At 43.1% G+C, this 27638-nt stretch overlaps 1 protein-coding gene across 1 annotated transcript; it reads left to right on the top strand.

Moving 5' to 3' along the window:
* The first annotated feature begins 38 nt into the window (after positions 1–38).
* On the top strand, positions 39–27227 carry ITIH2 (inter-alpha-trypsin inhibitor heavy chain 2). Its single transcript, XM_027639553.1, has 21 exons — positions 39–262; positions 1819–1893; positions 6861–6896; positions 7601–7773; positions 8455–8559; positions 8882–9044; positions 10673–10780; positions 11547–11675; positions 12353–12469; positions 13691–13859; positions 15076–15201; positions 15496–15677; positions 16751–16936; positions 17938–18077; positions 18411–18583; positions 21061–21195; positions 22856–22969; positions 24032–24230; positions 24662–24834; positions 25845–25956; positions 26862–27227. The coding sequence occupies exons 1-21, from the start codon at positions 179–181 to the stop codon at positions 27007–27009; spliced, it is 2847 nt and encodes a 948-aa protein (XP_027495354.1). The 5' UTR covers positions 39–178; the 3' UTR covers positions 27010–27227.
* Positions 27228–27638: the final 411 nt, after the last annotated feature.

The following is a 27638-nucleotide window of genomic DNA, read 5'->3' as shown; positions in this document are numbered from 1 at the left end:
GGCACCACAACTCGGACTTGCGTTGCAAGGCAAATATTTACCTATGGCCTAAACAAAGTCAGAACTTTGTTCAAAATTCTGCATAACTTGAGCTGTTTCCTTGAACTTGTCTCAGAGAAGGGAAGGACTTGTGTCTGGTACCTGCACGGGCCGTCCTTAGGAGACAAGCTGGAGGAAAATGAAGGATCTGATCTGCTTCCTGGTTTTGTTCCTCGTTTCTGGAGTAGGAACCTTTGATCTTGTCATCGACGAAATCCCAGATGTGAGTATTCAAAGGCAGGGCCTAGGTCTCCCTTCCTTGCTGAAATCCAGATGGAAGCCGCAGTGGGAGCAGAAGTCACTGCTTTGCCTCTCTGCTTGTGCCTTATGAATTCTCCTCTACTTTTATTTGTAACTGGGATTGTTCTGATAATTGGTTTTACCTGTCATTCATAGTGTTGCTTTTTTAATATTACTGAAGTGTATGAGCATAACTCCAACTTTCTTTTCAAGTGGGTTTCATATTTTTACTCCAATGTTGCCTTTTCTGGTGGTTTTAACCTTTAAACATGCAACTGCGCTCCTATAAGCAGACCTTCAGCATATTTTATATCCTGTTTCCATGGAATAAGCAGAAATAAAACACCTAGACATCTTTGTGGACGGAATGTCCTGTATGGACCACTACGAACTTCAGCAAAGGTTCATATGGGTTTTTGCTAACAGTTATTCAAATATGAAGACCTTATTGACTGTACTTTCCTTAGCAGAGGGATGAGATAGTTTATAGAAGAGCTTAATTGGGTTAATACAATGATGAACAGAAGTAGTCATTAGCTTTGACTCTGAAACTGAGTCCAAATCTAAACCCCTGGACTCAAGTGAACTTAGATTTGGGTATCTACACCAATTTCCACGTTGCTGTGTTACATTATTTCTGTGAAGTCAGCAGGGATGATGTGAAGCTTTCTTTTCCTTTGCAGGACTAATAAAAATCCCTAGTGAGCTGGGGTATATTATTTTTCTTTCTTCTTACAGCACTTTTCATGACACAGCAACATTTTTTTTCGGAGTTTTTAATTCTGAGGAAAAATATTCCAGACCTGCAGTACTTTCTAACCATAGATGCCATAACATCAGTTTAACATCAATGTGCTTAGATAGTTTAAGTTAATTTTGTGGAAACCTTTGTGAGTATATTATCATGTAAGTTGGAAAGGAACTCATGTACTTGAACTTCTTTATTGCCATAAATTAAACTCACAACAAAATTTAATTAAGAGTATTGCTGTGGTATAAGACCTACACTTCTAATTGAATCAGAGCAGCTTTGCATTTGGAAAAGACCTGATGTTCTTTTGCTGTCAACAGGATAAGTTTGGTTCTTAGGTGTATTAGTATAAAACCAGAGACGATTTCTACTGGTCTGAGCAGAAATTCTCAGAAGTCCTCTGAACTTGCTGATTTAAACTAGATCAGAGTCTGAAACGCTGTAGTCACCATGGCTAGACCCATCCTAATGATAATCATCTGCCTCTTGCTCTTTATGGTCATTTCATGTTAAATATTACTTCTTGTTTTAGAAGGAAAGGCCATAAAATGATGGTAAAGGTCATGATCTCATCAGAATTTATAGAGCTGGTTGGCCTCTGAGGGAAATTGAATGTGTGAGGTTGAAGGATTTTGTCTGAGATGCTTTGTGCATCTGCTCCTCACTTGCACCAAGGGGAGGTAAATTCCCTTTGGAACTCTACTATAATATCTATAATAAATCAAGTGATAAATCAAACACCAAGGCTGCAGCAACAACTTTTTCTTTCTTCTTCTTTTTTCCTTTAGGAAGTGGAAAACTTGATTGACCTAGAAATTGATGGATTTCCTTCAAGCTCCAAGACGAGAAATGGCAGGTACCAGGTACAGTACTCAGAAATGCTTCCAGAAAAGAGAATGAAGAATACCTGAGAGCTCCTTCCAGGAGGCTTGTTCCATGTCAAGGGTTGTGAGTGTGCAATCAGGTGGGACCTGCAGGTCCTTATAGGCATTGAGACTTCCATAGCTCTTGTTGGGATAAGAATTGCTACTATTCTTTAAGTGCAGCAAGGCTTTGTTTCATACCTGCTCCTAAGGAACACAGTTCAGACAATAAGCAGTGGAGATGCTTGTCTAACTTCATGTGTGGTGAAAATCCCATTGATACTGGTGAGGCTTTTCCATGAGAAAACAGAGAAGGACTTTAGATACTGGCAGCAGGGACTGAAACCTTTCAGTCCCGTGGGTACTAAAGTTCATTCCTATTTAACTCTGGTAAAAAATGTGACACTGTGCTCCAGTGCAACATAGTGTCACCTGGGTGATGAGCTGGTGGAGTCTGAGACCAGGAAAGAAAATTTGTTTCCAGCCCACTGATGGGATGCAGATTATTATAGTCTGTCAGTTTGGGAAACAGAAAGATTTGAAACAGCATTGCAGGACTTTTCCCGTGTATAACACAGTAGAAATTAATGATAATAATAATGAAATCAGTTGTTTGAAGGTATTAACTTTTATTACACTGCATGAAAGAAATGATGATCAGAGTGGACCTTGTCCTCCACCAACCTGTGGTGCTGCCTTTCTTGAGCTTGTTCAATATAGGGAAAACAGAAGATCCTCTTGAGCTGAAGTTGAATTTCCCAGAATCTTTGAAGTTACGCAGAGGCAAACCTGATTCTTCTTTATCCTGAGGCTTTTCCAAAGGAGCCTCCCACAGAGGGTAAATGGAACTTATTGACACCTGAATACCCCAACTATAGTGGCAGAAAGTGGCAGACTTTAACATGAATGTGAGTCAAGCCCACTCGCATTCACCGGGCCAGTATTTAAGTAGTTTAATCATGATCCAGGGAGAAATCCTCTCTATCTGCACTTCTTCAGGGCATCATCTCTTCCCAACATGTCTGTATTATACATTATGTTGCCTCTTTTACCAAAAATTCCAGATACACACAGGTATAGACATATGCATGCAGTAATTTGCAATTCTATTAGTGGTTTTATTACACCAGTTATTGCTTATATTCCCATATATTATTTCCCATCCTTTACCTATCAAATGAATCTTTGCAAACCAGTAAAACTAAGATCTCATCTACCTTTCTATTAGTTGAGTCACAATAAAATATAATCAATGAGATTAAACTGAACTGTGCAAAATATCTTGAGGCATCAGCTCTTGACCAGCAGCAGGCACACAGTTATTTACTGTTTAACACTAGAAGAAGGTTGTCTCCCAAATTTTTGTTTCAGACTTATGTTTTTCTACAATGAGGTAGACCCAGCAAAGTCACTAGCCCGTGGGTAACAGGACAAGAGAGCTCCTCTGCAGACCCTATTGATTATCTCTAAATAGACAAAATTAGTTTTTAGGTCCAGATCAGGTATTCTGGTAAAAAATATTTGTTCCTGAGTAATTCCAAAAATGCCGTGTCTCAGGTATGTGGATGGTCCTCATGACCACAGCAGCAGAGTGTCCCATAGGCTGGATGCAGGTGACCTTGTGAACCTCTGTCTGGTGGTGCAGAGGTGTTATCTCTGTTTTAGAGATAGATAATGGAGTTTGTGTCTAGACTGTGAGGCTGGATGTTCCTCCTCTGTGTTGGTCCTGATAACTGCCTGTTGAGAGCCGGGTGAAATCACACTTATTTCCTCAGTGCTCTGCCTGCCTGGTTTCCTCTGTAAGAGAACCAGCATAGGAAGGAAAAATGGAGAGAGAGGTTGGAATTATAGAATGGTTTGGGTTGGAAGGGGCCTTAAAAACCATCTAATTCCAAGTCCTCTGCCATAGGCAGGGACACCCTCCACTATACCAAATTGCTCAGAGTCCCAACCAGCCTGACCTTGAACACTTCCAGATCTCATCTTCCTTTTAGTTTCTCAAGTTAATTTCTGTCGAATGCAGCAGAATAGCTCTGAATCTGCTTTCCTGATTTTACCAAGTAGCTGAAACATCCATGCACAGTGATTTGAACAAAGATCAGTGTGAGGGGCTAAATACCCATAAGCCCGCACAGGTGTCAGGAGAAGACAGCTCCCAGTACCTGAAGACAGGGTATCTGTCAGACCAGATCCTTCAGACAGTTCCCAAGGAACTTGTTGTCTCCATCCTAATTAGCAATTTGAGACACATTAGATATGGCACAGGATCCTCTTTCTGTGCAGTGCCATTATCAGCAGGTCTGGATGTGGTTTAAATGATCAGCCATGAATCCTCACACCAGAAGTAGCACGAATTTCATGTGCCACAGAGGCCCATGTTCTCAGAAACCACATCAGCACCCAGACCTGAAGTGTTGATATCTTCAAGGCCAGGTTGGATGGGGCTTGGGGCAACCTGGTCTAGTGAAAGGTGTCCCTCTCTTCCAACCCACATTATTCTGTGACTCTGTGTTTCTATGATTCTAGGATTCAGGGACCTGAAGATATAGGGTACAACTCTGTCCTCCTGACCTGTTGGAGTGGCTTCCCTCTGCAGCCTCTAAGATCCTAAGGGGTATGGTTGGCCCACCCCATGTCTGATCTCTAACAACAGCTGTGGGATTCACCATGTGTGCAAGCGATAGGCTCCTGTCTCCATCAGCACCTCCCTCTTCTCTTCCACCCATCAAAAACAATCAGGAAGGAAACCTGGACATCTTGAAAGCTTTAAGCACCATTCCTAAAGAGGGTCAGGAACCCTAAGCTGAGAACTAGAAAGATACCCCAACAAATAAAATCCTCTCTGTACTAAGGTCTTAACCTTCATCTTTTCAAAATTAAATTTGTTTCAGTTAAGGTTGGTTTAATCTTAATTTGTATTCCAGGTGGTGATGCTCCCTATTCCAAGAGTATGTGTGGGGACATACATACCATGAGCAGTCACTCTTCGTGGTCTGGTTCTTTATCAGATGTGAAGGTCCATCACACTGTACAGGGAAGTTTATGGGGTGTTAGGATGGACTGAGCAAGGATCAGTCCACTGGGCTTGCAGAGGGTTTGAGAGCCATAAAATTCCAGATCTTGAAATCCCAGTCTGAATGGTTCAGGTAGAGCTTGTATAGCTAAAAAATAAAAACCTGCATTTGTTCTCAGGCAGGTGGAAGTAATGTCTCTCTATCTGGCTTTAAGGGATCCTTAAAATCTTCTCCTTAAAATGATCTTATTATGACATCATCATTTCTTATACAGCAGAAGATTTATTAATTAACATCAGGTGAACTTAATAACTGTAGGTCAAGTTTATGTGTACCATGTGACTAATACCATTTTCATGAGCATCTTCTCTGGTTTTGTGTCCTCTTGGATTCAGGTGCTACTGAAACTTCGGTTGAGATCTGTATATTTTGGTATGTTTTATAATTTAGCCATAGACACCTGAACTAGTCTCCCTAAGCTTTTGTTGCAATCTGTGGAGCTGAATGGCTCAGCTCAGTTGCCTGCAGGTGTGGATCTGTGTCCAAGACACCTTGCTGGGTGTCAGATATCATGGAAAACCTACAGGAGCCCTGTGATCTGCTGGATCTCAAGATGACAGCCAGGGTGGTGTCCTCGGGCACTGCCAGCAGCACTGGGTGCCCACTCCTCTAATCCCTACAGCCAGCATGGTTGGGGGTAGGACTCATTCAATCAAACCAGGGCATTTATCTTCAGATGAAGGATATCACACCATTGACCTTGAAAAGCTGAGCTTGCCTAATTGTGATGATAACACCAACGTAGATCTCTACATCAAACACTTGCATCTACTCCTAGAACTCGGTGAGCCAAATCCCTTCCCAGATTTGTTTGTGCGAAGTTTTTTTAGGGAATTAAACAGAATTATTCAAATGGCCACAAGATGTCACCACCTCTTCATAGAAATTTCCAAATGGAACGATTCATGAGGCAGGGGGAAAGAACACAACCATTATTGGGCAGTTTCAGATCTTCCAAGCAGTGCATAGATAACTAACTTTCATATATACAAGAACATAAATGTAATATCAATTATACAATAAGTTTTGTTATACACACACGTTGCATATAATACATAAATAAATATTCTATAATATAAGCGAAAATGAATTAAAATGATGACTTTCTGCCAGTATGTTTTGCTTTCAGGAAGAATGTATTTGTTCTTTGTTTTCTATTAAAAAAAATAAAATAAAAGACAGAGGAAGAGAGATGTCCTGGTTTTGAGAGGCTCTGAGTCACAGCTGTGAGATTGCATGTTCCAGCATCTCATGTATAAATGCATAAAATAAGACAAAAGGAATATTGACACTAAGTCAGAGAACTCAAACTAATTCTCATTCAGAGAAGAGCAATGAAACTGGGGCGGGGTCTGGAGCACAGGTTGGATGAGGAGCAGCTGAGGCAGTTGGGGGTGTTCAGCCTGGAGAAAAGGAGGCTCAGGAGGGACCTTCTGACTCTCTACAACTCCCTGACAGGAGCTTGTGGCCAGATGGGGGTCAGTCCCTTCTCCCAGGTAATAAGTGGCAGGACAAGAGGAAACGGACTCAAGTTGCACCAAGGGAGGATTAGATTGGATATTAAAGAAAATTTCTTCACTGAAAGGGTTGTCAAGCACTGGAACAGGCTTCTCATGGAAGTGGTGGGATAAATATCTCTGGAAGTATTCAAAAAAGCGTGCAGATATGGTGCTTAGAGACGTGGTTTGTTGGTGGACCTGGGAGTGTTTGGTTAATGGTTGGACTCGCTGATCTCAGAGGTCTTTTTCAGCCTTAACGATTCTCTGATTCTCTGTGATTCTGCAATTCATATTCTTAGAAAACAGCTTTTAGACACACTGATCCCTGTTTTGAAACAGCCAGTCTGTGTTCTCAGCTTTGCTAAAATACCTCCTCCATCTTTTCCTTTTCCAGAGAAGCACATCTGACTGGGGGTACGTTGGAGATCTGGTGAGTATTTTTCTTCCTCTGCAGAAAATAATACAGAACAAAGTGATTTTCTAGTTAACCATTTTTTGGAAATCAATCCTTCTGTTTGTTCAGTTCCTTGTTTTTACTGCCAGTTGAGTATTAACCTATTTTCTTTAAACAGAGCACTGTTTGCACAATGCTGTTGATACATCTGCTGTTGGAGGGAGAAGGGTATGGTAAATATGAAGAAATAAGCATCAAAAGTGATTAGACAATGTCTTAATAGACCAGTTTAATACTGTTCTCCCACTGCTGTGGTTTAACCATTTACAGCACTAGGTCAGTAACCAATGCTTCAGGTATCCTTTATTTAGGACTTTTGTTGAAAATGTGAGCTCTCTCCTTCTCAGTATATGATGTTGAGGATTACTGCATAGCTTTCCTTGCTACATTGCATCAATAGAATGATTCCAAGGACTGGGTGCACGGCAAAAAGTGAGGAAAACATTCCCTCTTTCAGCTGAAGTGTTATAATGAACTCTATTCACATGAGTATCCTGCCACAGTTGCCTGGTAAAATATGGAGATGTCTGGAACTTGAGCTCATGTCCCACCTAGCTGCCATTTTTAACAGCAGTCAAAAAATAGGTACTGAGACTATAGTAAAAAAAGGTTGATATTGCCCTCAAGGGCATTTTTTCTATTGACGTCCTAAATTTATAGAGTAATTTTGTCAATTGCAGGTGGAGGACGATGACAAGATAGGTCTGTACAGCTACAAAGTTCAATCCACCATAACATCTCGGCTGGCCAACACAATGATCCAAGCCAAAATGGTGAATAATGCAAAACGGCCCCAGCCCATAGTGTTTGATGTGCAAGTCCCCAAAGGAGCTTTCATTGACAACTTTACTATGTAAGTAGTGGGCAGGTATCAGCCTTGTGCTCTGGCAGTGTTCAGTGGGGTGGGAAGGAAGTATTTACAAAAGCAAAACACTTCACTATTTTACTGGTTCATTGTAATATTAGCAGGCTTTCTCAAAGAAAAAAGGGTCATGTCATCAGTCTGTTTGTCTGTCCAGCTCTTCCTCCCCAGTAATTGTTGGGCCTTTGGGCAATATCAATAAAATTAGACAAGAAGTCTCAAATGGAATAAGCTTCCACATATCTTGTCCAAGCTGGCACCAGATCAAATGAGAGACTCCCAAATTAGAGCCTTCACTGAACAGAAACTCTCCTGGTTCACTATCAATTCAGAGAGGCAGCAGCCAGCTTGCTGGTCAGGAGATGTGTCCTGATCCATGTTCCAAACCAGCCATGGCACCAGTAGCTTCCTGCCCTGCCCAAAGCATGGGGAAAGTGTGAAGGAGGTGGAGGAGAACAGATCCTCCTCAGAGCACAATAGTGCTCTGAAATTAAAAAAAAGCAGGTAGGGAAAAAGATAGAGATCTATTGAAAATCAGATTTCATTGCTTTGAGGTTAAATAAGAACCTTCTTATTTCATTTCCCACCCGCTTAGATTTCACTGATGTGAAGTGAAGAAACAGTCATTGTAAAGTTGTTTTTTTTCAATCTGACTGTGCTTCTCTCTCCTAGGGATATCAATGGGATAACATTTACCAGCCATATTCGAGAAAAATCTGAAGCCAGAAGAATGTACTCCCAAGCAAAAGCCAAAGGCAAAGCTGCTGGAATAGTCAGGTATAAACACTTTGGCATATGGATTTTGTACTGGACTTGTTCACAGGAGAACTGAGGTGACCCATCCCAGGAGGAGATAGATGAGAGGGAATCCTGGGAAGGAAAATTCTTACTTAGAGCAGCTCTGATATTTAATTGTCATGGAATTAAACTGTCTGCTTCCTTCTTGCTAAAACATACCTTGCTAAGAGACCACTGCAGCTCCCTGATATAGGCTACAGTTAGAATCAGACTCAGTAAATGCATCAGTCTAAACCAAAATGCAGAGAAGCTTTTTTTCTCCTTGTATTTCCTCGAAATAACCCCACAGCTGACTTTTCAGGAGCAATGCCTTGGATATGGAAAACTTCCAAACCGAAGTGAATGTGCCCCCTGGAATGAAGATCCAGTTCCAGCTTCACTATCATGAAATGATTCGAAGGAGACTAAGCTCCTACGAGCACCTCATCTCTGTGAAGCCAGGACGCCTGGCCAAGCACATGGAGGTAAAGCAGAGCTGGTGTGTGAAGGCAGAGCCTCACAGGTGAATCCTTACTGAGAAAGAAGCCATGGCTCCTACGAGCCCCATAGCAGGACACTCCCGTAGATCAGGGAGATGTCCCTCTCCGTGGCAGAGGGGTTGGAACTAAATGATCTTTAAGGTCCCTTCCAACCCAATTCTATGATTCTATGACTCTAAGAGAAATCATCTTCTGGTCGTGGAGGGACAGTTTTTCAGAGATCATCAGCTGTCATAGGACAACATCTCATGAAGTTGGGATTATCGTGAAAAGCACAGTTCCAAATAAATATCAATATTGTTTGTTTTCCTTCAGTCAAGGCAAATTCACACAAGCACATATATATGTCAAAGCTTGTTTGCAAGTGGTTCTAATGTGAGTCAGTCACGATTCAGGAGATGCCCAACTGTGCTAGTAGGAGAGGAGGTAGGACACATTTGCTCCTCTCTAGACCAGGCTGCCCAAAGCCCCATCCAATCTGGCCTTGAACACTCCCAGGGATGGGGCATCCACAACATCCCTGGGCAATATGTTCCAGTATCTCACTACCTTCAGAGCAAAGAATTTCTTTTATGTAACTAACCTAAATTTCCCCTCTTTCAGTTTGAACACATTACTCCTTGTTCTACCACTACAGTTCCTAATGGGGAATCTCTCTTCGACTTCCCTGTAGCCCCTTCAGATTCTGGAAGATTGTTGTGAGGTCTCCACAAAACCTTCTCTTCTGCAGGCTGAACAGCCCCAACTTTTTCAGCCTGTCTTTGTAGGGCAGGTGCTCCAGTCTCATTAGCAACTTCATGGCCCTCCTTTGGACTTACTCCAACAGCTCCATGTCCTTCTTGTGTTGGGGGCACCAGAACTATGTGCAGTATTGTTACTTATTCTTATGCAGTCTTAATTTTACCCTCTTTCTTACACTCATGCAGAGGTCTCCTCTGTCTTCCATCAACAGACACAAGATACAGGGCTTGTTGCACATTTCCATCTGACCATTCTTTGTTCCCATTTCACAAATGTTTTCTTCAGCTTTTCATGGTTTCAGCACAAACTGTATATGAAAGTTTGCTGCTCACATTTCCTTGGTGCAGGCTGTGATCTGCTTCAAGCTGTCCAAAGGCCTGAGTTAGTCCTGCTGAAAAGGATGTGTTCTGCCTCCTAGTTGTTTTATTAACTATTCAGAAACACAATCAGAAAAAAAGGCCTTATCTCAGGCTGACAGGATAAAAAAATTTATTTTCCAAATCACCTTGGCCATCCAAACAAAAGCAAAAGTACTCTCTGTACTGTCAATAGCGTGAGTAGAGGGGGAGAGAACTCATAACAGAGTGTTCCTACTAGCTTCCTAACCCAAAGCAGCACTGAGACAGAACCACTTTGTGCTTCCTTTGTGCCTTTTCCCCCAGATTCTTTCTATTCTTTGGACACTTTCGTTTTACCTTTCCTTCATGATCAATTTTAAGCATTGCGTGGATCCCCGCCATGAATGGGGTTGGCCCTACTGGAACATTCTCAAGGGGAATCCACCCCCTTGCTGGAGTCTGTGGAGAATTCCCAAGATCCTGGTTCCACACTGGCACTGCTCCATGCTGAATGTCCTCCTTTCCTGCCTTTAGGTGGACGTTCGCATTATTGAGCCGCAGGGTCTTCGTTATGTGCACGTTCCCAATTCACTTGGAGATCATTTTGATGGAATCACCACCATCTCCAAGGGAGAGAAAAAGGTAACAAGCCACAGACTGGAAATAGCATGAAAGCTTCACTTTTTCCACTTGACCCTATGCAGTCCTGGCATTTTGTTTTTGTACCTGCTGAGAGGATGCAAAAATATGGCAAAAGTCTGTATTTACTTCCATGATTATCTTCCAGGCAGTATTGTTTCTTGGTATACAGGCTCAAATTTATGTCTCTTTCACCCACATTCCCAGTTTAGCAAATTATTTCAGATGTACTATGGGGCTGTATTATGTCTTATCTTCTCAGGAAATTTCAAGTTATCCAGTTAAAACAGAGGAAAAAAACCATAAAGTCTGAGTGACTAAAACACGTGACTAATTAAAATGTTTCCTAGTGCTCAATTTACAGACAAAAGAGCTCCTGGGTTTTTTTGGGAAAAAATCTATTAAAAGCAGTTAAAATCTATTAAAAATATTGATAAAATGACGGATAGTTTCAACCAGGAAAATTTTAAATAAGTCGATGCGTTACCTACTAGAAATGGTTTGCACTGCTCTAATTGAAATATTTGCTGCTCTAGATGGGTCATGTTATTTGCATCGCAGTTGCTACTACTGAATCAACATGTCCAGGTAAACCTTGGTGCTGTTTTTCTTTGGAGTCCATTTTCCACTTAAACTGAGAGTGCAAATAATGAAAACAGAAAAGCATTCAGCAAAATTCAGGTGTTTCATGAAGAGTTGGACTCTGCATTTTCGATCATCCATCTTTCACACATCACCTGATTGACTGATGATCTCTTCTCGTTTCAAGGCTCATGTTTCCTTCAAGCCAACGATGGCCCAACAACGAAAATGCCCCACGTGCTCCTCCACAGCAGTGGACGGAAACTTTGTGGTGCAATACGATGTGAACAGAGAAACCACGGGTGGGGAACTGGAAGTGAGTGTTGCTGTTCCACTGGGGAGAGAGATCTGGGAATACAAGAATTGCTGCCATTAAGCAAATTGTGCTAAACTTCATCCTTCAGGAGAATAAGCACGAGAACAAGCTCTGTATCCAATTGAGAGAACAGAGAGATTTTAAGTGGGTAGAATGGATTTACTTAATTTATGACTAAGACATGGGTTTACATATAGTCAGGAGCAGACTCCTGTCGTGTCCAAAATCCAATGTCTTTATACCTAACAGCACTCTGGTGATTTAATATTGAATCAGAGTCATTGGATGTTGTACCAATACATCACAAGGAGACAACCAGAACATCACTATTTTTATGTTAACATGAAGCTGAGTTATGAGGCTGAATTATTACAGGCAGAACAGTCTTTTTTTAAAAATGTTTTTCATTTCTCCCTGTGCTAGTGCATGGCAGTTGTCTGAGAATCAGACTTTAATTCATGATAAGTAAAGACTGTGGAGTATAAATGGTGTAAAGCTGCAGAGACCTGCAGAGCTGAAAGTTAGAATTGGCCAATAAAGAAGAATAGTAAAAGAAAATAGGGAAAAATAATTGGCTCATTAAGAAAATAAGAATTTTCTACTCTCCTGCTGTCTTGAGTTTTCTGAAATGTTTTCTATAGTTCACTTCACTGTGATATTTTTATTTTATTTTGCAGATTTTTAATGGATATTTCATTCACTTCTTTGCTCCAGAAAATCTTGATCCACTGCCCAAAAACATTTTATTTGTGATAGATGTCAGTGGCTCGATGTGGGGACTGAAAATGAAACAAGTAAGTGTTTGACCTCTATTGCAAAATGAGCCTCCTGCCAACTTTTCCCATGTGCTTTACCGTGCAATCCTGTAACACACTGGCACACAAAATACCAGCTTAATTCTTTACTGTTTACTCCACTGAAAATCTCAGTGAATCTGGAGAATATTTGGTGAATCAAAGACTCCACAATTTTACTCTTTATTTGTAGTACACCTTCTATGTTGCAAGGAAGAGGTGGTGCCATCATAATACACATTTTAGCTCCAAATTAAAATTTTAATTGACATCACAAAACATTTTGCAAAGGTTCTGACCCCTTTTTCTCTAATCTTCCCTATTGAACCTTGGGAAAGTCTCAATGGGGGTACTACATCCCTGCTTTCAAAATGTGGACAAGTTGTTGACAGCCCTCTGAAGAGCAGTAAGAATTCTTTAAACAACATAACCCATAGAGGGGGAAAGAAATATGAAAAATAAGAACCTTACTTGGAGAGACATAATCAGCCTCCAAACATGCAAACAATTGTTCTAAAAGGAAAAATCATCAACTGACAATCATGCCCACCCAGGGTAGAATAAGATGGAATCAGATGAATTTACAGCAGGAGAGATTTATATTATATATTAGGAAAAACCCTGTAGTTCTGAAAGGGGAGTTCAGGAGAATGCATATCATGTGTCACTGAAGGGTTTTAAGGAGTGACCAGACAAACATTAGCCAGGGATGATCCAGGTATATTTGAATTTGCTTTGGAGCACGATAGTGAGTCTTGGCAGATTGCTTCCATGGGGAAATCAGTGCTGCAAAACTGGGAGACAGGCTAATTGTCACTTGTTTAAATCACACATCTTCAAAAAGATGTTACCCAGCCTGAAACAACTGCATTGCAGACAGAGCTAAAACTCCTGAGCTGATCTGAGCAGTTGCTCTCTCCTGAACCGCCGATGCTGTTCCCTCTCACTTCACTCAGGGTTACCAGAAGTTTAGCAAGGCTGAGTTGAGTCACATGAGCCTAATCTTCCCAATTGCATTTTTCCTGTGTTTCTTTGGTGGAAAGTCCAACTTTATGCAAGAAGTGTAAAAAAAGGGAGATATTTGGACAGCAAATTCCATTTTGGATTTCAGTGCTCACACGGCTATTCCTCAGAGGCAACCATTTGCCTGCAGTCACGAGTTAAGAAGATGCTTTTAGGAACAGGAAATATAAGCTTACCTTCTCTCAAATTTCTCCTCAGACCATCGAGGCCATGAAGGCAATCCTGAGTGAGCTCCGTGCTGCTGATCAGTTCTCCCTCATCGACTTCAACCACAACGTCCGATGCTGGAGAGACAATCTGGTCTCAGCCACCCCAGCGCAGGTTGAAGACGCCAAGAAGTACATCCAGACAATCCATCCCAACGGGGGTATGAGGTTTTGATTGCAAGGTGCTCGTGGAAGTTAGAGATCACAGGAGTGGGTACCTCAGGCAGCCTTCAGATTGGCAGAGTATTCCTAACAAAAAGTCTGATTCTCAAGGTAGGAAAAGCATGCCTTGGGATTAAATGAGAGCAAGAATTGCATTTTATTGTGCTAGGGGATGGGATGGCATTTCCTTTTACTGAAAGAGGTAGGGCAGATAGACCACAGACCATAGAACAACTGCCTTTAATCATCAGGTCCTACCTCCAGCCTCATAGATCCCAAAGTCCTTTGAAAGGTCAAGTCCATCCCATGCCTTTGTAAAGCACATCATAAGTAGCCCAACTCAAGGTTCCCCACTGGCTCTAAATTGTAGACTAGACCCTGACTGATGGAGATCCACATAGCAGCAAAGAAACAAAGGGTGATTGATATATTAGAAACCACAGAAGCACCTGAGAATGGTCATGTGGGAATTAGGGCTTCTCCCCCCAAAATGGTATGATCAGTAGCCCAACTAAAGTGAACCTCAGTTTGGTAACCAACAGGAGTAGTTGGAAGTTTTTACTGGCAACATCAAGTTACAGACTTGTCCAAAATCATGTCCGTGCTGGGAACAGAAAACCATGTTGTCTGACTTTGTTACCCCATAAGAATCAAGAGGTAAGCTTAGACACCTGCTCCCATCCGGAAAAGCCAGTTTCCATACAGCATTTTATTGTCTTGTCTCTGGATTCACTGATTTTTTTCTTTCTTGACAAAGAAAATACCTATTCTCTGACTGCTCAGCAGTCAGATTCCTGTTACCCTCACACTGATTTCTTCCTCTGCCCCTTCCGTGCCACAAATCAAACCTTTAGATAAACTCGGCAAACATACACTTCTTCTTGTCCAAGGAATGGGCTGATGGCCAGAAAAGAAAGTTTCTTCATGCTCTCATTCAATCACCTGCCTGCAAACCCACTAACTCTTCCCACAGCAAATACTTTCCAACACCTCAAATGATCCCACTGGAATTAGTGAGGGGGAATGGGAGGGCCCACATGAAGATGACAGCCTGGGATGATACAGGGAGCCAGAGTGCAGGCAGGTGTACCAGAAGCATTACAGAGGAGGGGTTTTGCTGCCTCGATCTCAGGTCTTGTCCGTGTTAATTCCACTATAATCTTAGAACTGATCTGGACTCAGCAAGAATCAAACTCGTTTTCTTCACTCTGACAGGCACAAATATCAATGAAGCTCTTCTCCGAGCCACTTTCATCCTGAATGAGGCCCAAAATTTAGGCATGTTGGACCCTAACTCAGTCTCCATGATCGTTTTGGTGTCTGATGGAGACCCGACAGTAGGTAAGGATCCTGCTTTGGATGGGAAGAAAGGCTGGTGGGATTAGCCTGAGAAAATGCATCAGGTACCAAAAAAGAGTCCAAACAAATTGTCTTCAGTGAAAACAATTTGTTGATCTCCATCCAGGAGAAGCTCAAATGTTGCTGCAGGCACTGCAAAATGGAAATTTGGCATTGTTGTCTAGATTTCCCTAATATTAAGAGACAGCCAGAGACACTGGAAGAGCACGAATGTGCTCACCTTGAAGGAGACTCCTCTGTTGCTCAGGGGAATGTCCCCCTCTCTGTGTCTCCAAGGTGAGCTGAAGCTGACTACGATCCAGAAGAATGTGAAGCAGAGCATAAAGGATGAATTCTCTCTCTTCTGCCTCGGGATTGGGTTTGATGTGGATTACGATTTCCTGCAGAGAATCGCAACAGACAACCGTGGCATGGCCCAGAGGATTTTTGGAAATCAGGAGACTTCTGCCCAAATGAAGGTGTGTTTCTGACCCACTGCCTCTGAAACTCCCCTGTCCTGTTCACAGCTGTGGAGCTGGGTAATTTCTCTGTAAAGAGGGTCACAAAAAGCATAATTTCTCCTGGAGAGTCCTGCAATTGTATTTCAGTTTAAATGTTCCTAGTTACAGTTATTGTAGTATCTATAGTACATCCTTTACTTCCCTTTGTAGGATTAATATTCTATAAAACAACTATAAAAAAAAATTTTTCTGAATTAAAATTAAGGCCTGGATTTTACATTAGGCCATTTCAGCACTAATAAAAGGCCTGGATATAAACACAAGATGACAATCCAGACCTTGCCAGTGTAAGAAAAAGCTCAATTCAAGGAGGCTCTGGTTCCAAGTCTGTGAGCAACAACTGCTGCTGACCAAACTGACATACTTATACTGTCACTATCCAATGATTTCAACATGTATACAGGCTTCTCATACTTCCTTCCCACACAGGTGTGTCAGGACACACTACCTGGTGTTCTGCCAAACAGAACACCCCTGAGAACACATCCCCTGTGTATGAGACAGCCCCCATGCACAGTACTGCATGGGTACCTCTTTTCCCTCTCTGGTCCCATATGCTAAGCCCAGATGTGCTCACATCCCAGTCCACATCAGCCAGGTACAACAGAGTCAGAAAGGGGTACACAGTCTACAGCACAGAATTGAGTAAAAAGGAGATATAGGTCTATATTTTGACAAGAATTAGATGGGAAGCAACTGTGTGTCTAACATGAGAGCTGACCAACCTGAGTGTGGATTCAGGCCCATACACACCTGTGCTCAAGCCTTTTAGGTCTAGGAAAAGCACAGCCCATGAGCTTCTGATCATCCTTTGACTTTCACAAGACTTGGACCAGATATTCTTGCTGTACCCCCTTACAAGTGTACTAAGGTGTAAGTATGAAGAAGTCCAATCTCTGAGACAAGGAGAGTCCCTCTTGCTCATTAGGGCTCCAGGTTTTGTCACCTGCTGTCCTTTCAGTAAGAATGGCACGCGTGGGAGGGTCACTTTAGGTACAACAAACTCACTTCTCTGTCTCCTTCCATCTCAGAATTTCTACAACCAGGTCTCCACCCCACTCCTGAAGAAGGTTCAGTTCAACTACCCCCAGGAGTCAGTGTCAGACGTCACCCAGAGCAGCTTCCACAACTACTTTGGTGGCTCAGAGATTGTAGTGGCTGGGAAGGTGGACTCAGAAAACCTGCAGCACTTGGAGAGCGTCGTCACAGCGACTGCAGTGAGTGAAGGTGTCCCTGGGATACCTGCTCTGAGAATTTGGGGTGGTTCACTCGTTCATGTGTACAGGTTCTCTGCTGAAGGTTATTGCCAGTGGAGTGGGTTTTTCCACTTAGGTTTTGAGTGGAAGTGTGAGAAGACTCATGGGGGGTTTGTCCAGCAGTGTTTCACAAAAACTTCAGGTACAGCCAGGAACAGTCAGGACCTGCTAGAGGAACTTCCTTCTGATTTTTGTACCAACAAGATTCAAGTCAGACTAAGACTTTGGATTTTCCTTTATGCTTTGTGAAGATGCAAGGAAGATCCCCTAAGGCAACTCCTTTCATGCCTGACCCTCCCACTACTGGGGAGTTCAAGCTGGTGGATCTACAAATGTCTGAAGTCCTAGCACTGCCCTTTGGTGTTCTGCCTTGTGGCATGTCTGATGAGACTTTCCCCATGTTTTCAGGGATGCTCATCCAGGCGGACTGGGATGGGGTGGGAATTCTGCTATATCCAGATTCTTCTTTCTGAAGAGGAGCTGAAATATCTGCACTCATACAAAGCTTAGGAGTTGTCATTTGTTAGTTGCAGGGAAAAAAAATCAAGCATCTTCAACATTCTTTCCTGCCAAAACACAGTGCAGTCCAAGGGTCTGTGGGAGAAAACAGAGTTTGGTTCCTGTTCCTCAGTGGAACTGGATGTGAAAAAGCCTGAGGGGAGGATTACAAGGCTCTGTTTAGAGCCTCTACTTTTGGCATGTGGTAGTACGCTCTTTGGATACTCTTAACAGCTTCCTAAACTACTTAATCTACTGTCACAAAAGTGTCTTTAAGAGAAGACTGTTGTGTTACATCTCTCCCCCCCCAGTGGCAGCCAAGCCAACGGCACTGGGACTTTCTCACCTAGAAGTGTCCATGGGCAGAGCCCGAGTGGGTCCTTAACCCCAACCATGCTAAGAGGGGAGCTCAAAAGCACTTCTGGCTCACCTGCCCTTACCTTTGTCTCTCACTGGCTGCGTAGGCAAACGCAGAGCTGGTCATGGAAACCCTGAAAGATGTTGAGGAACTGGATGGATTCATGAAGAAAGACAGATACGCCGATCCCGACTTCACCAGGAAGCTGTGGGCCTATCTGACTGTCAACCAGATGATGGCAGAGAGGTGAGGTGTGGTCAAACAGAGCTGGCTGTGGGGCTGAGGGATTCATTACAGAGCCTGAGTGAAAGCCACAAAGCAGTTCAGTATCAATCCCCTCTGAAGCAGAAACAAGTCTCCTACTGAGACCAGCAGATGGACTGGGCTTCTTTGAGTCCAAGCCAAAGCCCACAGAAGCCAAAAACAATCTCCTTATGCAGAGTGTATTCACACAAGCCCTCAGCCTTTCTCTCTCTCAACACCTCCTGGTTTGGTTCTATGACCACTCCATGGTGGAATTGCCATAGCAGCTGCCCTCTGGAGCTGCTAACCATGCCTTCTGCTTCTTTTTCCACCCAGAAATGCAGCTCCCACAGCAGCTTTGAAGAGGAACATCACCAAATCCATCCTACAGATGTCTCTGGACCATCATATCGTCACTCCCTTCACAGCCATGTTGATAGAGAATGCTGAAAAGGATGAGATAATGCTGGCGGACCAGCCCAAAGACCCCAGGAAGGGCTGCTGCTCAGGTCAGTGTCTCACTCTGCACATTACTGCATTGCTCATTTTGGCTTTGTTCTCCTTGTGTTGGAAGAACAGCTGTGTTTATTGTTCACACCAGGTGTTTCCACTTAAAGGATGAGCTGTGTTTTCAGTGAAAGCTGACCAAATCTTCAGCCACTTTGAGAGCATCTTGCTATATAGGTGCTCCTTGGAGCCACTGGCTTCAGTGAGGACTGACTGTGCAGTGATGATTTTTCCAATAAGTGCACAATTTCACAGATTGAACATCTTCTCACTGTGACAGACACCTCTAGTTCCCTGCCCTGAAGCTGTAGAATTGACTTAACCATATTTTATCACCACTTTTAAACTTTGGAAGCTTCCTAAATTGTTTTCAATCAGTCACAGGCTGTCATGGAATCTGAGTTGCTTTAAAAACTGAGTCCCTCATTAATTAAACTTCTGGATTTAAATACATTATTTCAATACATGTTCCAAAGACCTTGTTATTTACAGCAACCTTACATCCAGACAAATGATGTGGAGCTGGCTTGTTCTAGTATTATACACCAGAGTCAATCTCAAAGCAGTAGCTCTTGACATCCCTGGATGTCCAGTGCATCCATAGTCATCCCTGCACAGCCACATGCTTCCAGTGAAATTTAACAGCAGCTGTTTTGCACCTTCATCAGTCAGGGATTTGGAAAAGCACAACTGTGGCTGTCAGGAAAACACCACCAGTGTTACAGAACCACTGAGAGTAGAAGATTAACCCCTTGAACAACTGATTCTGTTGATTTAAAACCTATTCATAAATGTGAGAATTCATAGTTGGTTGTGAAGGAAGGAAATAACCCACATTACACCAACAGACAGCATCATCCATCTGGCATTTCACACTGGACGGGATTGTCACTGAAATTCCGAGCACATGTCCTGCATGCTCAGCTCTCGTGCTTCTGGATAACTATAAAAATGTTCTGGCTCAATTAGATGGGGTTCTTACTTCTGTCAATTGTTATATTTAGATTCATTTACTGTTCTTGTCTACAGCTGAGACCAAAAGAGAAATTAAGTGTTACTTATACTGCCTACTCCAGCTGACAGCCACCAAACAGTCCAGCCCAGAAATAGCATGTATTCCATTCACATGTAACCAACTCATTATACACGGCACCAGCTAAATAATTCAGACCATAATTATCTTGATTTAGATGATACAGGGGATTTAAGTGATTTTAATAGGAGATCTCGTGTCTCTGTGTTTAATGGAATAGTCAAAACTTCACAGCACTGAAATCAGGGTCAAGGCATTCATGGATTTCAGAAACAGTGGGACAAGACTCTTGAACCTTAGCAGAGGGCAGAGCTTGTAAAAATAATATCAAAGTAAATCTGTGCTAAGGATTGTGCAACACATGGGCTGTACCAGAAAGCTGACATGTGTAAGGCAGGGAATGGGTAATCTGAAATAGAATTTGCTGTCTGTCATTATACAACTCCAACCAGAGCTGCACTGTGTATCTTCACGGACAGAGACTGTGTTTTACAGTGAAATCTCTCACTTTTCAAAGGATTGACAAGACAGACTTGTTGCAAAACTGAACTGTCCATGGGACAGCTTCTCCACACATAAGAATCTGTAAAATTAATATGACCTGGGAACTCAGAAGTTTTTTGTCCACTTTTTCATTCCTGTCCTATCTGGATTGACTTCACACATAACTGCCTATGTAAAAGCAGCCTCTGGTCTGAATTAGGGATACAAGGAAGAAGATGCTGACAGAGATTTAGAAGACTGAGCTGTGCACTTTTTTGTCCTTCTGTTGTCCCTCAACTCTTGTTTCCCCTTATTCCTCTTCACAGCAGTCAATATCAGCCAAGACGTCAAAACAAATTGAGTTTCACGGATCATTTAAGATCGTGTTGCTTTATGAACTAAGTGGGAGAGACAGGACACTTTCTTCTGCTTCCATCACGGCAAAGGGAGATGATAGAGTTCAAATAGAAGGGAAGTAGAAAGGATGTTACATTAAATCCTTACACTTCTTTGCAACCTTTATGTATGTGGGACATCCCAGGGTATGCAGGAAGAGTCCTACTTTTTGTCAGGCACCTCAGGACCCAAGCCAGCAAAGCTTTTACCACATGTTAAATTTTTAAAAGTCAGCTTTTTATTTGGCAAAACCCTTAGGCCCTTACACTAGGGGCTTTGCTAAAGGGAGGGCTGCTCACATAAATAAGGATTAAAAAGTCAGGCTCCATTTTTCACCGATAGTTTATGGTTTGTTCAGCTGCCCTGGTAAGTCATAATCCACTGGTGGAGATACTGGAGTAAATCCATCTTGGCTTCATTACACAAATCTATTTGTTGTAAATGGTGTGGAAACCTGCTTTACCTTGATATAAAGACATCAGGCTCTGATCTACTGCAGTGTTCTAAAAATTACGCTATTAATATGTCAGCACTTACAGAACCCTAATTATGGCTGTCATCTAACAGGTACTCTAGGATTAACTCCAAATGCACCTAATAACAACAAAGGTATCCCAGCCTGGGCCAATGTCACAGCTGTGCCAGTCAGCTACATGCCTGAGCAAAGGAGTCCTCCTGTGTCCTCTCTGAGCATCAACAGAGGTAAATATACAATATTTCTCCTCAAAGAAACACCAGACAGCAACACCCATCACCTAACAACTCATCACCATCACAGAAAGTGTTCCAGGCCACATTGGACAATGATTTGAGCAACCTGGTCTAGTGGAAGGTGTTTCTGCCCCTGGCAGGCAGGTCTTTCAGGTCTCTTCCAAACCAAGCTTTTTCTTTATAAAATCAAGTTTTTTCTCTATAAAATATGCAGAAATTTTGGCTTTGAATAGATGAACCTGTTAAAAATACTCTGTAAGTTGCAAGGATGAAACTGTTTTGGATCCTAATAGGATCCAAAACATCTCAGTGACCCCACGTGCTGCTTTGTGTCTCCCTGAGGCTGGGGCTGCTCCCTCAGCTTAACTTCAGCTTCTCTGCAGTAGCAAAGCCAGCGCACAGTTACCGCCACTGTAAAATGACAGATGAAAGCTATTGTAAAGTTACTGCTGTTGTAAATGACAGATGAGTGTGCTGTGTTAGATAAAAATCTCCAAGTGCACTGATGACTGATGGATCCTGTTAATTCTTGGGCCTTTGCCACAGTTTAGTGCCTACTTAAACAAGCCAGCTGTGAGAACCACTGCCTATAAACACAGTGTAACTGCAGTAAATCTGTGTGAAATGTATGTATTTAGGTAGTGATCAAACAAAGAGCTCTCAAACTCCTTCTCAGCACAGCTCAAGGGTTAAACTGAGAGTTTAGAAAGTGAAGAAAGTGCTTGGAAAAGAAGATGAGCAAGATAACATTACCTGTCCAACTTATATGAGCACTTTGCACTGGGAGTTCTTTTTGTTCCTTGAAATGTTGATCAGAACAGGCCTTGGCATCAAGTTGAGGAAGATCAAGCAGTTGGTGAGAATAAGGAAAAATGCTTGAGGGCTTTATTCAAGAGACTCTCTATATTCAAAATATTCAAGATATTCAAAAGCTCCTTGGAGGGTACCTACTCCACTGCTTCCTGTGAAGACATTCCTGGTCAAGGGCCTGGGATCTGTTTAGTCCACTAGGAAGAGTTAAATACTTCCAAAAGATGAGGAAAACCAGTAAATCAAAGGAAACTGGCCTGTTTCACTATGTCTCTGAGTGGTGACAGGGAGATGTAGGTAGGTAGTGTTTATCTTTACCCAGCATCAAAATGATGGTGTGGATTTGTAACATGTCTAAGAGCTTCTTAATTTGAGAAATGGATATCTTGGGAGCATGTCATTTCTGGAAACAGGTTGGTCATGGGGGGACTGGATATTAGTTTTGAACAGAGCTGTCACCCAAAACCTGCCTTTTGTGCCCTAGCTCCTATCCCAGACCTAGACCTCAAAGATATGTGCCTGTCTGGTGTCTAATTGGGTCCTTGGTCCCACCTGGAGGCTGGCTTCCATCATGGAGAAATAAAATTCTGCTTCTAAAACTCCAGGTTGAGCCTTCCCTTAAACAGGGAAAATATATGAGGAGGAAATGTCTGAGGGGCTTTTGTGAGGAGCATCTGAGACCTTCCTTAGCTACTTTAGGAGTGGAAAGATCCTTTGTCCTCCTGTGAGGAATCCCAAAAAGCACTTCAAAATCCCCTGAGCAAAGTGTCTCAGCCTCTGTGTCCCTCCCCTGGCCAGGTGCTGACCTGCTTCTCACACTTGTTTGCTTTCTGTGTTTCAGTTGACAACGACCCACATTTTATCATCCACCTGCCCAAGAGCCAAAGGAACATCTGTTTCAATATCAACTCAGAGCCTGGGAAGATCCTAAACTTGGTTTCTGATCCTGGTACCGGTAAGGGAGTAAAACATATTTTATTTTACCGCACAGATCTCTTGTCTTGGGTCTGAAAGATGTTCAGAGGGAGTAGGGGAATTGTCTGTAGGGAGGGCTGTGCTGACAGGAGTGTGGTCAGAGGCTGAGGTTATTTTCTTCCATATCTGGAGTTTGAGCTTTGCAGCACAAGAAAGATGTTGACAAACTGGTGGCAACCAAGGTGACTATAGGACTGGAGCAGAAGACACAGAGGGAGAGGCTGAGAAAGCTGAGTTTGATCAAGCTTGGGAAAAGAAGAGCCATGGGGAGTCTTGTTGCTGTTCTCAACCACCTGATCAGAAGGTGGAGCATGGTGCATCTCCAAGATGCTAAAGGACAAGAGGCTACAGAAATGAGCTGCAACAGGTGAAATTCAGCATCGGAGTGAGGATGGCCAAACACTGGGAAAGGAGCCAAGATCATAGAATCATTTAGTTTGGAACAGCCCATAAAGATCATTGAGTCTAACCATTAACCCAGTACTGTCATGTTCATCACTAAACCGTGTTCCCAAGTGCCACACGCACAAGTTTTTTGAACATTTCCAGGGATGGTGACTCCAATATTTCCCTGGGAAACCTCTTCCAATACCTGATCACCCTTTCAGTGAAGAAATTTTTTCTAATATCCGATTTAAACCTTCCCTGGCACAACTTTAACCTGTTTGCTCTTGTCCTATATGAAAAGCAATGAGCATTTGGGGGCAGGTGAAGCGAGGCTGGATTTTAGTACCATTTCTTCACTGCCCTTTCTGCTCCATGCTTTTCATGTGAGTGAGGGACTGAAGGGCTTCTGAATCAGCTCATACTCCCAGCAAAACCTAACAGCAATTCCCACCAGATTATTTTGCTAAGGTGTGAACAGTAGCATCGGGAGGCAGTTTAGTAAATAATTCTCTTAGCTGGTAAAATGAGAAAAACATGGAGTCAGAGGAGTTCCTGTTTCTGTTGATCCCATGGTGCTTCCTCTTGAGATCAGAACTCCAAGTCTCTAGGCAGTGCTCCAAGATTCAAGCAACAATTCCTTCTCTTCTCTTCACAGGAGTTGTGGTCAATGGGCAGCTAGTCGGGGCCAAGAAAATGGAGAATAAGAAACTCAACACATACTTTGGCAAAATCGGTTTTTATTTCAAAAACAAAGGACTGAAAGTGGAGATCACCACAGAAACGATAACGCTGAAAGATGGATCTCATGCCATCACACTGACCTGGTCTGACACGGGGCACATCATTAGGAAACAGTAAGTTGAGTAGCAGTTTTCACCTGCTCCCACAAGCACATAATGCTATTTGAGATACCTTCGGGGTTCCTGCCATGACATGACTCACAACACCAGGAGACCTTCACCTGCAGATTAACAGTGTTGGACATGTTGGACACCCTACAACACTGTTTAGGTGACGGGATCACTTCCAAAATCTCCATTCATTGTAGCAAGAGCTTAAATTTGTAGGGCAAGGTTTGGTTGCTTAAACATGGACATGAAGTGTCTGTCCTATTAGACACTGTCCTGCCAGACCTCTGGGTACCACTCTCAAGGCTCTGATGGATCCTCTGGTGTATCTGCCACCTCTGTGTGGGTGTTCTGGATACCTGAGATCATCTCAAGGGGTCTGAGAGCCTTTGTTTGAGCAGCTAAACTGAGCCTGTCCTTCGGTTCCTCTCTGCCAGGCTTCTCGTTTCTGTGAAGAAGGAAAGCAACGTTACCATCACCGTGGGGCAGGAGATGTCCTTCATGGTTCTGCTGCACCGTGTGTGGAAGAAACACCCAGTGAATGTTGACTTCCTGGGAATCTACATTCCCCCTGAAAACCAGTTCTCTTCTTCAGCCCATGGGCTGATAGGTAAGAGCTGCGGGTTGGGTAATGGGAGAAGTAGGGCACTAGGACGGGGTTTTTCTAGGTCTTTGAGTGGATTTCAAAATCCTGAGTTGGAAGGGACCCACAAGGATAATCGAGTCCAGCTCTTGAACAGGACAAACCCAAGAATCACACCATGTGCCTGACAGCATTGTCCAAATGCACGCTTGGTGCCATACCCCTTCCTTGGGAAGCCTATTCCAGTGCCCAGCCACCCTCTGCATGAAGAACCTTTTCCTAATATCCAAACTAAACCTCTCCTGGCACACCTTCATGCCATTAGTTTGTTAGTGTCTGCATCCCAATGGGGAAGATGTGAAAATTATTCAGGAATAGAATGGGGAAAATTGCAATGTCCTGAAACACCCAAGGACACTGTAGAACATTAGGGACCAGGAGATTATTCTTTGTCCCAGGTGGAGAGGATGTTTTCAGAACAGACCTAACTAGACTTGGTGACACTGTGACAGGGCTTTCCCCATCTGGCTAAACTGCTGCAAGCTGAAAATAAAAAGACCTAAACAAACCCCTCAAACCTTCCTTCTGAGAAGATTTCTGTGCAAACACCTGTAATTCAGCTCTCCCCTGAATGACAGCCCTTTCTGGCAGTGGCATAAAACAAAAGCATAGGCTCAGTTCATAGGGAAAATCAGCCCTATAAGCCATGGACCCACTCAAGGCTCCTTTTAAGCTGTGGGAATCCTGAGGAGCAGAGGTTGTTTTCCTAAATAGTCTTTGCAGCTCCAGTCTGCTTTCTTAGAACAAGTGTGCTGGCTCAGCAGCACAACTCTTTCTTTTCCTGGTGTGGGTGATCCCATAGCACTGGAGACGCAGTGCCCTGTGATCCATGAGAGGTTTTCCTGCTGGAACTGATCTGACTTTCCAAAAAGGCCCAGCAGCAGCTGACATGGAGCCTCAAAGATCTCAAAGAAAAAAGGTCCTAAAACCTTAAAAGATCAGGATGCACAAAGAGCTTCAAACCTCTCTCTGACCAGGTCAGTTTGCCTCTGAACCAGAAGTGTCCATCCACCACCAAACACCTGGGCAACCTCCGGAGAAACCACAAGCCATCATGGAAGTGAAGGGCAACAAGTTCACTGTCACCAGGTAGGAATCACGTGCTTTATTGCTCTCTAAATCTGCTTTTTAAGGATGTCAGTCTGCAGGCTTATTGAGTCTCAAGGATCTTGGGGGAAAAATCTCTGTTTTCTCTCTGCTAATAATCTGGGTTTAGCCACTGTTAAAACACTTGAAACAAGTTGGTTCTTTCGTATTTCACAGAATCATTAAGATTGGAAAAGCCCTCTAAGATCGTCAAGTCCAACTGTTAACCCAACACAGGTCTGCCACTAAAATCATGTCTCTAAGCACCACACCTACATGTTGTTTTGAACACTTCCTTCTGCAGCCTGTTCCAATGATTGACAACGCTTTCAGTGAAGAAATTTTTCCTAATAGCTGGTCTAAACCTCCCCTGGTGCAGTTTGAGACCGTTTCCTCTTGTCCTATTGCTTATTACGTGGGAGAAGAGCCTGATCCCCACCTGGCTCCACCCTCCTGTCAGGGAGTTGTAGAGATCAGGAGAGTCCCCCTGAGCCTCCTGTTCTCCAGGTTGAGCCCCCCCCCACCTCTCTCAGCTGCTCCTCACAGGACCCTTCCCCAGCTCCATTGCCCTTCTCTGGACATGCTCCAGCATCAAAATGTCTTTCTTGGAGTGAGGGGCCCAAAACTGAACATAAGATTTGAGCATGAACTGTTCTGTCCTTAGAGCTGCCCAGCACCTGACTTTGGACAGTCTATCTGTGTGTAAGTGCCTGGAACCCCCACAAGGCCCACGAGGTCATAGAACTGTAAAATTAATTGCCTTCTGTGCTTGTTTCCACTTTTTGCTGGGGGAAGACACACAATTCACCACTTAGGCTGAACAGTGTCATGACTGAGCAGGATTATCAATGTCTTCTTGTCTCCTTGCCATGCTGTGACTCTCATTTTGGGTGTCCTCTCCCTCCCAGGGGTGTGCAGAAGGACTACAGGACAGACCGTGTGCTCGGGACTGACGTGCCGTGCTGGTTTGTGCACAACAGTGGGAAAGGGTTCATAGATGGCCACTACAGAGATTACCTCGTCCCCCATCTCTACAGCTTCATGAAGAGACCCTGAATGCTCCACCACAAAGCCAGTTTAGCACAAAAAAAGCCTTATCTGCTCCTTCATGCCCAAACAACTCCTCTGAACAGCAGCTGTCAGCCTGTCACGCCACATCGACTGGAGGTGACTCCACCACTGTTTGCTTTGTAACTGCTCAGTGTTTCAAAGCCCTGTAACTCCCTTTTCTGCTAAGAAATGAAATCTGTAATAAAGTGACATGCTGGGTTGTAGGAGGTGTCTTGCTCTTGGCGTTGTATGATTTAATGGGTTGTAAACTCCACCAAAAATTTCAAGTGTTTTGTAAAATCCGTTTCCTAGCAGAGCTGTAACAGTGTTGTGGCTCCTGGAGTGTGGGTAACACTCAACCAGGTTTAATAGTTATTTAATACTTTAACTTAAGCAGGTTTAATACACCTTTGTGTTTTCAGACTGCTGGGAAAATATAACTTCATACCATGCTAGACTAGGCAAAAAGGAGGTGCATGAAGTAAAGGAAATTAAAAAGAAAAGGAACATGGGTTCTAGAATGGGTATCATGAGGAGGCTCCTGGATTTAAGGATGGGTTAACCAGTGGTGAAGGATGCCCTTGAAAAAACTGATGCTGCTATATTGCAGAAAAATTATTTAGACCAGTTAGACA

This window comes from Corapipo altera, unplaced genomic scaffold (genome assembly GCF_003945725.1).
Source record: "Corapipo altera isolate COAL_440 unplaced genomic scaffold, ASM394572v1 1b, whole genome shotgun sequence".
NCBI classification, from domain to species: Eukaryota; Metazoa; Chordata; class Aves; order Passeriformes; family Pipridae; genus Corapipo; species Corapipo altera.
The sequence above is the reverse complement of the archived record's forward strand: the minus strand, read 5'-3'. Positions and strand labels throughout refer to the sequence as shown.